General features: G+C 38.1%; 1 protein-coding gene across 8 annotated transcripts in view; it reads right to left on the bottom strand.

Annotated features, from left to right (window-relative positions):
* Positions 1–13,759, bottom strand: part of LOC117829876 (protocadherin-15-like) — a 245,906-nt gene that overhangs the window by 132,780 nt on the left and 99,367 nt on the right. For all 8 annotated transcript variants that reach the window (XM_034707604.1, XM_034707609.1, XM_034707610.1 and 5 more), the window contains 6 exons: positions 11,099–11,211; positions 9,544–9,750; positions 6,454–6,588; positions 1,843–1,992; positions 1,618–1,709; positions 314–415 (listed from right to left, as the gene is read on the bottom strand). In XM_034707604.1, the coding sequence (XP_034563495.1) occupies positions 314–415; positions 1,618–1,709; positions 1,843–1,992; positions 6,454–6,588; positions 9,544–9,750; positions 11,099–11,211 (799 nt within the window). The remainder of the gene's footprint in view (positions 1–313; positions 416–1,617; positions 1,710–1,842; positions 1,993–6,453; positions 6,589–9,543; positions 9,751–11,098; positions 11,212–13,759) is intronic.

Here is a 13,759-nt window from a genome sequence, read left to right as displayed (position 1 = left end):
TCATGAAAAGGGCAAGTAGGGGTGAGGCACCCTTTCATTACTTTTGATTATACTGTCATTCTTATTCATAGCACTACATGTGCCTTTCTCAGACTTATTTCCTGCCATCATCCAGTACCAAACTTTGATTTACCCTATTGTCAAAATAGAAAACTGTCAAAAAACTGAGGTCAGAGAAACCAAGACAGGTGCCAGGTATCTTTAAATGTCTTAAAATAAGTCTGAAAGCACAGGGAATCTGATAACCTCTTAAGCCGGGGTTCCAGTCAGACAAAGACGGGGAATGATAAAGCAGACAGAGAAAAGCCCTTACCTTCTTTGAGGTGCCTGTCCGTTGTCTGCGGCCTCCACAGTCAAAGCGTAGCTTCGCCCTACAGAGAGATCGACATCTGGTGCCACGGTAATGATGCCAGTGCTGTAAAGACAGTTCACTAGGTATTAATGGACATATTTTATATGATTTACCAAAGTAAAAGTCCCAGGACTTTACCACCTTTGCAGATTTATGCGCATTACTAATCATTACAGTTTTATTCATTTGACAATAATACATGATTTTTTCACAAGTAACCTATGATATCTTTTTGATGTTAACAATATTAGGCTGATTTCTGTCATTTTGGATTTGAGATCTTATGCCCAGTCTTCAAAATAAAACAGCAAAACAGAGAGTTTGATGTTTAAAACTTCCTGAAACAAGTCATACTGTAATTTTTCACTCTGACAAATGTGCCTATCTCCTTTAACGCTACGAGATAGAATAAATGACTGCACCAGATCAAGCAGTGGTCTGCCACATAACTCATAAAACCAAGACTTAGAATTTTGGACAGATTTAAGGATTAAGTTATTAAGTGTGAATATATAAGGGCTTTACACCAGACTGTGAAGCAGAGCAGGAAGTTAGCAGAGTCACTACAGCAGCTACAGTCATCTGTCAATGTCTATAAAAGATGGGCACAGAGCTTGGTGAAGGTCCTCTGTGTAGTGGGGAGCACTTGGAACCAATAAATGGTCTTCAAGTGTGAAACTATGTTCATGTCGGCCCATGATGTCAGTGTCACATTAACTGTTTGTGAACATTTCTTGAAAAATGATAAAATCGAGGTGTTATCTCTTTTATCATCACTGACTTTCTTTTAATATTGATGGTGTGCCTCCAGCTCCTCCCATTGCAAAAAGAAATGAAGCCAAATTACCGAGGCTATTGACCTCACTTTAGGCTGTTGTGCCATCCGTATTGATCATACATGCAAGAAAGCAATGATAGTTAAATCCTCTTCTGCAGGCAGTTTTTAAAGGCAATGGTAGGTTGTTTTTGGGCACCATTGGCCTAGCTATTAAGCATGCACCCCATGTACAGAGGCTATAGTCCTGGTTACAGCAGTCGCTGGTTCAAGTCCTGGCTTCAACCATTTGCTGCATGCCTTCGCCCACACTCTCTACTCACCACATTTCTTGTCTCTCTTGAGCTCTCAATGCAAAAAATATAACAAAAAAACAGACCAAGCTAGCTTAGTCTGTTCCCTAAAGCATGAGTTTTTCTCAAGATATCAAACTTCCTTAACATCAGAGCAAAATTCACAAATAATCTTTCAATGCAAGTCAATTATTTACCTGGATCCAATGACAAAATGTCCCTGGTCACCTGCTAAGATCCTGTAGGTCACCTGACCGTTCGGGCCTGCATCAGAGTCAACTGCTGAAAGCTTGGCAGAAGAACACAAACACACAACAGAATTATGTGTAAACACTTGGACATACAAACATAAATTACATTATGTCTTACAACACATGCTCTACTCATTTCAAAATATGTGTTGTGTTGGTGACTGTGTGTACCTGTAGCACAGTTTCTCCAGGCATCATATCCGTAAACAGGTTGATGTTATAAGAGACATTAGCAAAAGTTGGAGTGTTGTCGTTAGCATCCAGCACGGCTATTGTCACTGTAACAGGAATGCTCTGCTGGACGCCGTCTGAAGCTAAAAGCTGTTGAGACAGAGGCAGACACAGGGAATGAAAAGATTATGTACTTTTTATTTTTCTTTTTTGTTGTTGTTGTTTTGACAAGAGGCAAAGAAATAAAGTGTTCTGCCTTGTAGGAAATATTACAGTCAGTGGAGCTGCCAAAAGCCACCTTTAGAGAATCCCGTAGTGGGAGGATTGTGTACTCTGTTTGTCTTTGACATCTTGATAATATCCGCCTGTTTCCTTGTTTCTTCTGAGACAGATTTGTTCCCTGCTACTCTGATATCAAACCCTGTTCTTTAGTTTATTTAGATGCTTTTGTGGGTGCAACTGAAAAACTCCCTAAAAACTCTTTAAACTTTTGTGCCCCTGCAATTTTCCCTGACATTTAAAGTCACAGTTTCTTCAGGTTGATAGTTGATGCCTCATGCCCTTAATAGGTATGACGTTTGATTGGCATTAAACACAAACAGATCTATTAATATGTGTGTCTCACTTTACAACACATCACTGTAGATTCACTTTTTATGCCTTTATTTGGAATGGATAGGACAGTAGATGGGGCAGGAAACTGGGAGGAAGACGGGGGGCCTGAAATGCTAGAAAGGGGCTGCAGGTTGAAGCCAAACCCTGGCTGCCCATTTGAAGACTATAGCCTCTTTACATGGGGTGCATGACCTGACCACTAGACCAAACTGGCACCCTGTACATTCATATCTTAATACAACTTCCTCCAAGTACTCTACTTCTAATTTAATTTCCTGACTGTTTGGTAAACTTCACTCTTTTATACAAATAATTTGATGGTAAGATTCTAATCAAGCCTGAACACTTATAAAATAAACAGAAAGAAACAGCAGACATGTTTGGGTTAACTTACTGTAAAGACAAAAAAGGAGGGAAACAATCATCACCTCTGCCTTCCATAAGGAGTAAAATTACTAACTTGTAACAAAGTAGTGCTTTGAACTTGAAGTTTCCCTAAAATTTTCTATCAGTCTATTCAAATGTATGAGTTCCAGATAATTTCTAGTAGTTTTTTAAATGTAATTAACAACTTAAATCTCAGAGACAACATTTCCAGGAGTTTAGACTTCCTCCTACAGTGGCTTAAAAATGCTGTTTTTGTTTCGAGCCGTAGTCTTGGGAGGAATTATTTTGTGGGCTTTTGGCCTGTATTTGATAGGACAGCTTGAGAGGGGAGACAGGGAATGTGGGGAGAGCGAGTGGGCAAAGAAATACACCATATACTGCTAGACTGGGAACCAATCCCACAACCAGTGCGACGGGGATTGTAGCCTCTGTACATGAGAAGTCTGCTTTCCCAACCTAGTTAAAGCAGCACCCCACAGATTTTTTCCTCATCCTTAGACTTGACCAAGCTAGCTGTCTGCCAGTGCTTCCAGTCTTTGTGCTCATCTAAGATTGGCACCAGCTGGATGCAGCTTGTTATCCAGCAGACAGACCTGAGAGCACTTTTAGTGCCAGCAATAAACTCTTTGCTGTAAAGCTCATCATTGTATCTGAACAAGTCAAACTATGTCTTCAAGCAGAATTTAGTCAGCATAGTTTGCTTCCTGTCAATAAACAAAACTTGTTTTCCATTGCTGTTTACATTTGCACAGAGAAAAGGGGGAAATCCTGTGTAGTATCCAGGGTGCATATCAGAAGCTTCTTCCCTGATACTAATCTTCTCCACAGGCTCATCTGCCAAGAAGCTGATTGACTCCTTGAAATGAAAACCATCCTCCATGTCTCGTAGCTCTCCCTCTCTCACTCCCTCTCTTCTTCAGGAATTTAATTTCTTCTGCAAAGCTTTCATGATGATTACTGTACACCTCTGCCTCTAAATCAATACTCCAGACCTTCTGCTTCTTCCCTATTTAACTTCCAAAGAGATGCATGCATACAAAGAGACACATAGGCTCACACAATATGCTGCCCTCCCAGACACACAAACACAGGTACGCACACTCACTTGCACAATCACTCGCACACACGCAGGCAGTGTGACCAGGTTGAACTTGACAGATAACTGACTGCTGTATGAATGCTGCAGATCAATAGATAGATACACTGTGCTTGGCAACTGGCAGCCTCCCGGTGGCCGACCAATAAAGAAGCTGCTAGATTTGATTGCACTGAAGTAAGAAAGAGAGAATAAGAGGGGAGGAGAGGAGAGGGATGGAGGGGGGTGGGGGGGTGGGGAACAACAAAAGAAAAGAGGAAAAACAGATGGTTAAGTTGAATAAAGGGAAACAACAAAAACAGGCACAAGAGAGGGAGAAAAGAGAGGAAAACTGATGGAAAGAGGTAAGCAAAGAGAGGCTGTAATAAGTGTTTCTTTAAAGAAGAGCTAAGTTTTGTCTGGAATGCAAAAAACTACGTGCATAGACTTCTCTACACTCACTTTCCCTGCGTCTCCACCCTTTTTCACTCAAAAAAAGACTGGGGCTTACAGTGGTGCAGTTTTTGTAGAGTTAATGGTTTTTCTTTTTCCCATTCCTCTACCTTTGTCTCATTTTTTCATTTCTGTTTCAGATAAGAAAGTTTTTTTCTACACTGCTTAGATTTGACCAAAGATCTCCATCTTTTGAAAGTATTCAGATATACATGTATTTCTCTTCTTCAAATAAGCACTTACTGAACTGTAGTTAATAAGTTAATATGAGTGCTGTCAAGGGATTAAAAAAGACTCTAATTATCCACATGTATAATTAGAGAAGCACTGAAATACAGTAATACATATTAAACTAGATTAACCGTTTGTAGATGATTATTACTAGCTCTACATTTTGATTGTTCTCTGCACTTCACCTTATTTTGATTCCCAAATTAGCCGGTTTTAATGCGAACACCCTGGCCAATACAACACATCCTCGCCTGCTCTTTGCACACTGTGGTTCAAACGCTCTCCTTTGTCTATTCGTCTTTCTCCCTCCTTATCTGTTTTGTAAGTCATAACAGTTCAGTTTTTGTCCCCAAGAATCATTTTTCACAGCACTGGAGGAGGAAGATTGTTGTTGATGACAATAATGTTTCATACCATCAAAAAAGAAAATGGTCTTGAATGACATCAGCACTTTATACCTGCTTTTAAAACATTGTTTATACCTCGCTGAGAATGTATGTGCGTGTGTGTTTCAGTTCAATGATAAACATACACATATTAATCAATCTAGGATGGTGTGATTTCTCATGTTAATAAACAACTCTTTTAAAGCCACATCATATGGTGACTTTCTTTTTTTCATAGCTAAATTTTGAGCTTTAATATCTATAGTGAGTGCGGAAGAGGATTAAGGTCCAAGAAAAAAGTCAGAATTCTGCAATTAAAGTCAGAATTCTGAGAAAAAGTCAGAATTCTGAGATTAATGTAAGAATTCAGAGAAAAAAGGCAGAATTCAGAGAAAAAAGGCAGAATTCTGTGATTAAAGTCAGAACAAAAACTTCAAAAATATATTGTACCTTAATTAAAAAAAATTCCAGTGGCCCTAATCGTCTTCCATAAGTGAGACATGGGAAAGTGGATAGAGTAGGAAAACAGGGAGGAGCGGGTTGGAAACAAACCCAGGCTGCTACCTTCGGTTATTGGACTATAGCCTCTTTGCAAGTAGCTTAACCAGCGCCCAAGCATCTGTGTTTTTTATCTGTCTATAAAGCTGCTGTAAATGGTTGTATGATCAGTGATGTACAATGTCAGAATGGGATCAATATGCTTTAATTTTTTAAAGCATTGTTTTTTCTGAAATGAATCAACCAAACTAAGGTGTTATTTTGACAGCTATACTAAATACATTTGAAATACAAAGGAATAACAGAATAAAACAACAGATTAGACCAACGTGAAAGCTAAATCAAATTAAAAAGAAACAGATTCTACATCAAGTGCAAAGTTTGCTGTATAATTTGTCAACACTTAAGACATGATTAAATTAACGCCACTCTGATCTTGACTTAAGTACCCATTATTACTGTATTTCAATGTTTTGCTATTTTTGCATTGTTGCTATTATGTTTTTTTGCATTGATGCGATAATGTTTTAAATTGTTCAGTGTAATGTTTCCCAAAGGACTGTAGGTCTACGGTGAGGCCTTGAGGTACAAGGTGCAAGATGTTGATTACAAAAAACACAATATACTGTATAGCTTTTATATTTGAGTTCTGTAACTTGCAAATTGTATTATTTGCAAATATTTTGTATGGATACATCTTTATAAAAGCATGTAAATGGATAAGTAGCACAGGCTCACTTAAACACTAAATTGATCTTTTCTGGAATACATTTGGACAAAATAGATCATAATCAAAATTAATCAAAGCTGTGTGAATAAAGTTTCCTAAACAGTCTTGATTTTTAGTTTGGAAATGGCAGGCAAAGTGAATTTGTATTTTGGTGCTTTGTTTAAACTGCTCCAGCAACTTGTAATCCATTTGGACTTTAAATGCAATTGATTGCACACAAAGCCTCTAGAGTGTACCGTGAATGAAAAGGAATCCTGTGTTTCTCTGTCCAGCGGCTGCACCAAGGTCAGATATCTTCTGATTCCAGAGGAGGACACAGAGAAAATGTTAGAGTAGCTGTCCAAGGATAACTGGAGTTGAGGATCTCTAGTCTGTTGGAGATACAAAGAGATGTTTGGAGAAACAGAGAAGGTATCAGTGATATTTCCCCTATGAGCTTTAATCATTTAAATGGACATCAGGGAAAATACTGTGTGCATGATATAAACATAAAAAAGGTACATTATTACATCAAGATGATTTTTAATACCACTACATATCAGATGATGACACAATAGCTCCTAAGCACCATCATCAGTGCAAATTTAAGAGATTAAACCAAGGATTAGGTGAAGTAGAAATATTCAATAATGTAAAGAGCATATAAAGGCATTTCTCTCTTAGAGAATATTAAATATTAAAGGCAAGCTGTATATTTAAGTGAAACATACACAACAAATGAAATGCTTCCACATGCAAAATATTTTGGAGTAAGTGCTTAGACAGGAAAAGATGAAGGAAAAATCTTCCACACAGATTCTCATGACATAAAAATACTGTAAGAGGGCTGTCTTCATGTGTTTGTGTGTGTGTGTCTGTGTGTGTATGTGTGCGCTACACTCACTGATAGGGAGGCAATCCTTATTCAAGTCCTCCCCTGACATTACCAACACAGCCATCTTTTGTGTGTGTGTGTGTGTGTGTGTGTGTGTGTGTGTGTGTGTGTGTGTGTGTGTGTGTGTGTGTGTGTGTGTGTGTGTGTGTGTGTGTGTGTGTGTGTGTGTGTGTGTGTGTGTGTGTGTGTTGTTTATGTGTTATGGTTGTGTGTGAGCTCTCATTGCAGATAGGGCTGGCTCAGCAGGGTAGGATGGGGCTGATATTGTCGATGTAGCCGGTGTGTATATTGAGTCATAAATAAACAAACACACACAAACACAGTTGTGTGCACGCCCATAAATAAAAGTGATGGACACCACATAAAAGCAATTAGGACTTATCATCATTGTTGGTACTTAATGCCCCTGGAAAGACAAGGTTAGCAATATTCAAAATAACTTAACGTACATCAAGCCCCACAAACAAACACACACAGAGTCAGGAACGCATAGAGACACACACATTATCCGCACTAAGCTCATTCCTTGCTGTGGGGGTCTTTTGGAAAGCAATGAACCAAAGCTTGTTTTTGTCAGAAAGCCCATGCTACATCTTAAACAAAGTAAGCTCTTGGGAATGCATGGGCGATAACAATGTTGCGGCACTGTAAATTCTTACATTATCACTGAGAGGCAATTTAAGAGGTAAATGGTTTTGCTAGTCAGATTTAGAGAGAATTAGACAGAGCACTTCACACACTGCAAGCAGGGCACAAAGTAGAAATCCAGGAGAACAAGCAGAAGACTAGAGACTTCAATGGCTAAATCCTTCAATCCTGTACAATATGTCTTTTAAATGCTGTTAGTTTAAGCTTGTACAGCACTTTGGTCAGCTGTGCATGTTTGCAAATGTGCTATAAAAATAAACTTCAAGTGGACTTGATGGCCACAGTGCTGCTACCTTTGCAAACATATTGATCTGAGTACCTTTGGAGTTATTCTGCTCTCTTCCTCTAATAGCACACCTAAGCCCAACATTTCAATATATTTGCAATGGGTAAGGATGGTCACAAAGGGTATTTTTCCTAGATAACACATAACACACACACATAAGCATCAAATGAATGTTAGCTAACCCCTTCAACAAACAACGATAGTCAAATCATGGCTTGGCATCAAAGCAAGGTATTCTCCACGTGTTGAAGATTTTGTAAGTGTTACCTGACATTAACCCTCCTGCTATGTTTGTTCCTCTGGAACAGCAGTAATGTTCCTGGGTCAATTTGACCTGGGGAATATTAAATTATCCAAAAGTGTCAGAACTCCCAAAAATCCCAATACACATTTCTTTAATCTAATTTTTAACTCCATTACTAACCATTTAAATCAAGATTTGGTCCATTGGTGTTTTTCATTGAAATTAATGTTAAAACTTTTCTTTATGTACATTAGAAAGCCCTAAATATAAATACAATAGTTTTACATGACATAGATTTTTGTTAGTTTGTTTATTTTACATTTTGATTTTTTTTATGAAGTGATGTTGATAAATTAACACGCCACCTATTCTGTCACATGCTGCCCAGATTTTTATGCTGCATTTAGCTGGTTTGGAAGGCATATATTGCCTAAAATAGACTTTCAAAAGGGTCAATTTGACCTGGTGCTGGGCCAAAAATTTCAAACAAATCTTTGCAAATGTTAGCACGCTTGGCTAACAAGTTACTTTACTGTATTTAAAAGCCTTTTTAGGGGGATTCTGTTTTGAAGAGTAAGTAGTGATTTTGATTGAGTCTGAAACTGATCAAGTTTTCAGCTAGCTTAAAAAGTTAACGCTAACTCAATGAATAAGCTAGCTACAGCTAATATTTTGCTAGGTTTACATGAGCTCAATTAACTAGCGAGCTACAGCTACTTAACCTTTGGCAGGGCTTATATTTGCTCAGTTTAGTTGCAAGTACACACCAATTTAATATTAGCTTGGCTTGTGTTACCTCTACTCATTAGCTGGCTAAAGCAAGTAAACTATTGGCAGGGCTTATTGTTGTGCAGTTCAGTAGCTAGCTATCACTAATACATTCTTATCAAGGTTTATGTTAGCTTTATCCACTAGCTAGTGATAGCCAATAAAATCTAAGGCTTGTGCAGCACAGTTAGACAGTGATACATAATTTGACAAATTGTTGTTATCCTCAAGGAACCCCAGTGTCAGAAAAGTCATTACACTCTCAAGCGAACAGAACACTCAGCTGATACCTACAGGCGTCTCACCAGCTGTCAGCTATAAAGAAGTACATGAAACATATATTGTGTGTCATAGAAGTACATGCCTACAGCATAATTAAAACATAAAATATCTTCTGTTCATTGAAGTAAAAATTTAATTTCACAACTTCATAATTGTTATGACATTTCTGTTAACCAGCATGTATGGTCTTTGTTCAATAACAGCTATAATTTTTTTCCCCTCACCTCCTCCACATCATTATCCAGCGCTACAATGGCCAGAGGTGCGGACAGGTCTGCATTGGTCGCTATGGTGGTACCCACTGGTGATGCCTCACTGATGTAGCCATGGTAACTGGTCTCCAGGAAGTAGGGTGCCTGGTTGTTTTCATCCAGAACTTCGATTTGGAGGTTGGCAAAAGCTGGCAAGGGGTGGCCATTGTCCTGCTCTGCCTATAAAAAGAGAGAGAGAGAGAGAGAGAGAGAGAGAGAGAGAGAGAGAGAGAGAGAGAGAGAGAGAGAGAGAGAGAGAATTATTGTTCATTTTGGCAAGCTGGTGTACTCCAGCTATTACTCCTGCCACTGAAGTGCTTTTTAATGATAATGCTTCAGATAATATGAGCCTGGATGACAGACAATAGAGGTCTGAGAAATGCCAAACTACTGATATGTGCTACCTCTACATTTTGGGTTAAAAACAAACAAAAGAATCCTTATTTTTTATCATTTTTTGCTAAGCTAAATATACATGAAATGTCTTTTTTGGTGACTCACTTGACAATCTGTTTAGAAATTTGTCACTGAGGCATTTTTTTTCTCCAGTAACCAGTGAAAACAGTAAGTCCAAGGCTCACTGTTTGTTTTTCCCATGATTATAAATTACACTGAAAAGATGATTTGAATGACTCCTACCTTAATAGAAAGATTTATTTTTCCTGAAAATATCAACTTAAGGACCATTTGATCTAAATCACTTCTTTAAAGATTGGGTGATCTTAACATAACCTACACTGATCATTGATTTGAATCTGCGTGTAGCTGTATGTATCATCTCCATCCAGGTTATAGTTAAGGAAGACATTGCCCTTTGTTTTCTGTGAACTTGACGGATCTCCTATTTAAATCCCATCTGCAGTCACATCCCTGCATTTAAAAAAAAAGGTCTTTGACACTCATAAGCTTTAAGAATGGCCAGTCCTTCCTCACATTTTATTACATAGCTTGGAGTGGAATTTGATTTTTGTACGTGGATCCGAAATGTTTTGATAAAATAATGGAAAGTACACTGCCAAGTTTTTGTTCCCTGTTAATACCTCTTACTAAAAAAGTTTTTATTGGTTATTCAGGTCTGCAAGTTTGGCAACATATGAACCCTGTAACTATTTATATTTAGCATCACAAAGAGGAACACCAGTATTTAAGATACTACTAGAAACAACCCTGAAGTGTGCTTGGTAGTGCAATTCCATTACCAGCCTAATTGAGACAAAAACACCTTCACACACAACTGGACTGTCTTAATGCGTTCTAATTACAAGCATTTAACATGTGCAGGGTGGACTACTTTTAACTGATCCAAACCAGGAGGCACCTTACAAATAGGTAGGGCGGCAAGGTAAGGCGAAACACTTAACCCTAATTTAGGTTTACAGATTTACTCAACTGTTTGATGGATATTTGAGGGTTAGAGGTTTTCAAAAGACACACAGCAAGTGAAGGAGGGGTGTTGCTTTTTTTTTTTTTTTCAAAGATGCTGAGAGAAATTCATGTTCCTTTTTGCAGTTCTTGCAGTGTCTCTCACCTTGATAACCAGATCAAATCTGCGGTAGCGCTCTCTATCAATGGGTCTCAGTAGCAGGAGCTCAGCTGTGGTTCTGTTCAGGCTGAAATAGTCTGCATAGGACTCTGGTTTGCCTGAGAGAGAGAGAGAGAGAGAGAGAGAGAGAGAGAGAGAAAGAGAGAGAGAGAGAGAGAGAGAGATGAAGAGATGAAGAGAGGCCGGGGTAGAAGTAGATGGTAAGAAAAAAGTAGCACAAAATATAAACAATATATAAAAACTGAGTGTGTGTTTGGGAGAAGGGATAGGTAATTGGTTTAAGAATCGATGTATGTTAGTCTGCTGGGAGTCTGAAGGGAGTATAAAAGGAGACAGGGAGGAGTTGGGGGTTGAGGCATAGCTAATGGTCCTGGTTTTCTCATCTCTGCTCTCCACAGGTGGGGGGAAAACACATACACAAGCACACAAACATACAGCATATGGTGCTATGGAATGCTGCATTGCTCAACTGGGAAATCAAGTTCAGCGATGGAGGCACATAAGTACAAAGCAGCATGATTCTCCCTACATGTGCCATTACAAATGTTTGTGTGAGAGTCTAAAAAGTTTGTGCTGAGGCCTTGGGGAAAATATTCCCAAAGTTAGATCTGCTGCAGTATTCTTGCAGTAAGCAAGTTGTAAGATTTCATTGGTTATATGAACATGTTTGAAAGGAAAGACCACATCTTTTTGTTTGGAATAACTGCTTAATACAATATCTAATTCTCATGTGTTTTTCTCAAGATCTCAGCTTATTTACCTCATATTTCACTCTAATCGTTTGGATTCACTTGCACCACCCACATTACTTGATCGTAACTCCTAGCCTCAGAGTTGAAAAAGCATAAAACAACCACAGAAATATAATTAACTTACCTCATTTGTGTAGGCAATGGAAGTATGGCATGTCACGGTCTGACCTAACACTGTGTTTTTTTTTAGTTCGGTTTACTTGATTGCTAGAACATTACACATTATCAGAAACCAGCTTTGTTATCAACGCTACTAAAGCAAGACAGAAACTGCAAAATAAGACGAGATCTCAAGAAAACACTTTTATTATAACCCATTGTTTTTGGATATTTAAATATTTATTGGTTTCACAGTTGTTACTTTAGATTTTTGCTGAATTTGTATCTGTTGTTTTCAATTTCATTTCTTGCTTTTCTTTTCTTTTTTAACAATGTAATAACCATCTTTTCAATAAATATACTAGGCACCAAGCACTACACAGTTAAAATTACACTGGGAAATCACTCTGAAAAACCTCCCCAACCCTTACATCAAACATTCCCAGAAGCCTTATTTTCACTGGTAAACACAACTAAAGCACAAGCTGGTTTGTAAAAGTCATAAGAAAAAAAAAGCACCACCAGAAAAGGGCTCACTTTGTCTTTCTAGAGAGGTACTACAGAGCTTGATGAAAGCTTTCTCTCCACCCAAACTGATCATTTATTTATTTCTACTTGAAGCAGTTTTCACTGCATTTTTGTATCAAACTGGGAGTGTATTGAATTTGGACTGTTTTTCTTATTATTACAGGTTCCACAACAACAAACTCTCTGTAAGTGCTGTAAATTAGCATTTTCCCATCCTGAAATTTTTGTAACACAAATTTTATCCCCTTGTGACACTTCCTCTCATAATCCTTCTACTTAGACAGATTAGTTTTCACAGCAGGGTTGTGAGAAGTAATCATCAGGCAAAGTAATGTCAGTACATTTTTACTGACTGTGCAGATCTTTGTGAGTTAACGTTTTTGTGACTGTGCATTTTACAATTTCCAGCAGTAATCAAGAGGTGCTACTTCAGGTACTTATGATGCACCGAGGGGCTGACAATATCATCTCTGCAAGATTCAAAACATCTTCTCCTTTGCAAAACTGACTGATTTCAATGTGATATAATAGATTGTCTTTGTTCTTAATGTGGTCACACTCTTGGGACAATAATGTGTTTTGTATTACTGTGAAAAGTAAAGGCTAACTCGGAATTCAGCACATGCGCCTTTTTTGCTTGAAGCATTCAAATCTGCAAAGTAATAAAGTATCTCTTTACAAAAGGTTTTCATGAAAGTCAATGAAATTAAACTCCCCTTAAATGGGTATTATATATGTTTCTGTAGTAGCTAGACAACATATGGCTCACGTTATGGTTCACTATATCGCAATCAACTAGTTAAAAAACAGACGGTACTTTTTTACTCTAACAAATGTAATTGTTTCATTGCATGTTTGACACACATTTCTAATTTTGCAAAAAAGCTATCTTTCCAGTAAATTTTCAACACTATCTGTGGATGGTGCACAAATAAAAATAGCTCAACTGAGAGCCTTATATCCAAAGACGATTCCCAAAAAAATGGACTCACTTTAAAGCCCCTGTGAGGAACTTTTTTGTTTGTGTTGACTTTGGCGCCCCCTGTGGACAAAGTAATACCTTAACTCTTTGCTGATTTTCGTCTGCTCATGTGTAAGTAGTGTTTTTTGACACTAGAAATATCCTCCTGCTGTCTTTTAAAAGTAAAAAATATCACTCATTATGTATAGGGGAGAACAGGGTTGGTTGTCACACGGGTTGGTTGGCACACGCATTATATCTCGCCACCAGAGGGCACTGTCTCTCAAATTGGGGTATGGACATTCC

Source organism: Notolabrus celidotus, chromosome 18 (assembly GCF_009762535.1).
Source record: "Notolabrus celidotus isolate fNotCel1 chromosome 18, fNotCel1.pri, whole genome shotgun sequence".
Taxonomy (NCBI): Eukaryota; Metazoa; Chordata; class Actinopteri; order Labriformes; family Labridae; genus Notolabrus; species Notolabrus celidotus.
Note: the sequence above shows the minus strand (reverse complement) of the source record. Positions and strands in the feature narration are given on the sequence as shown.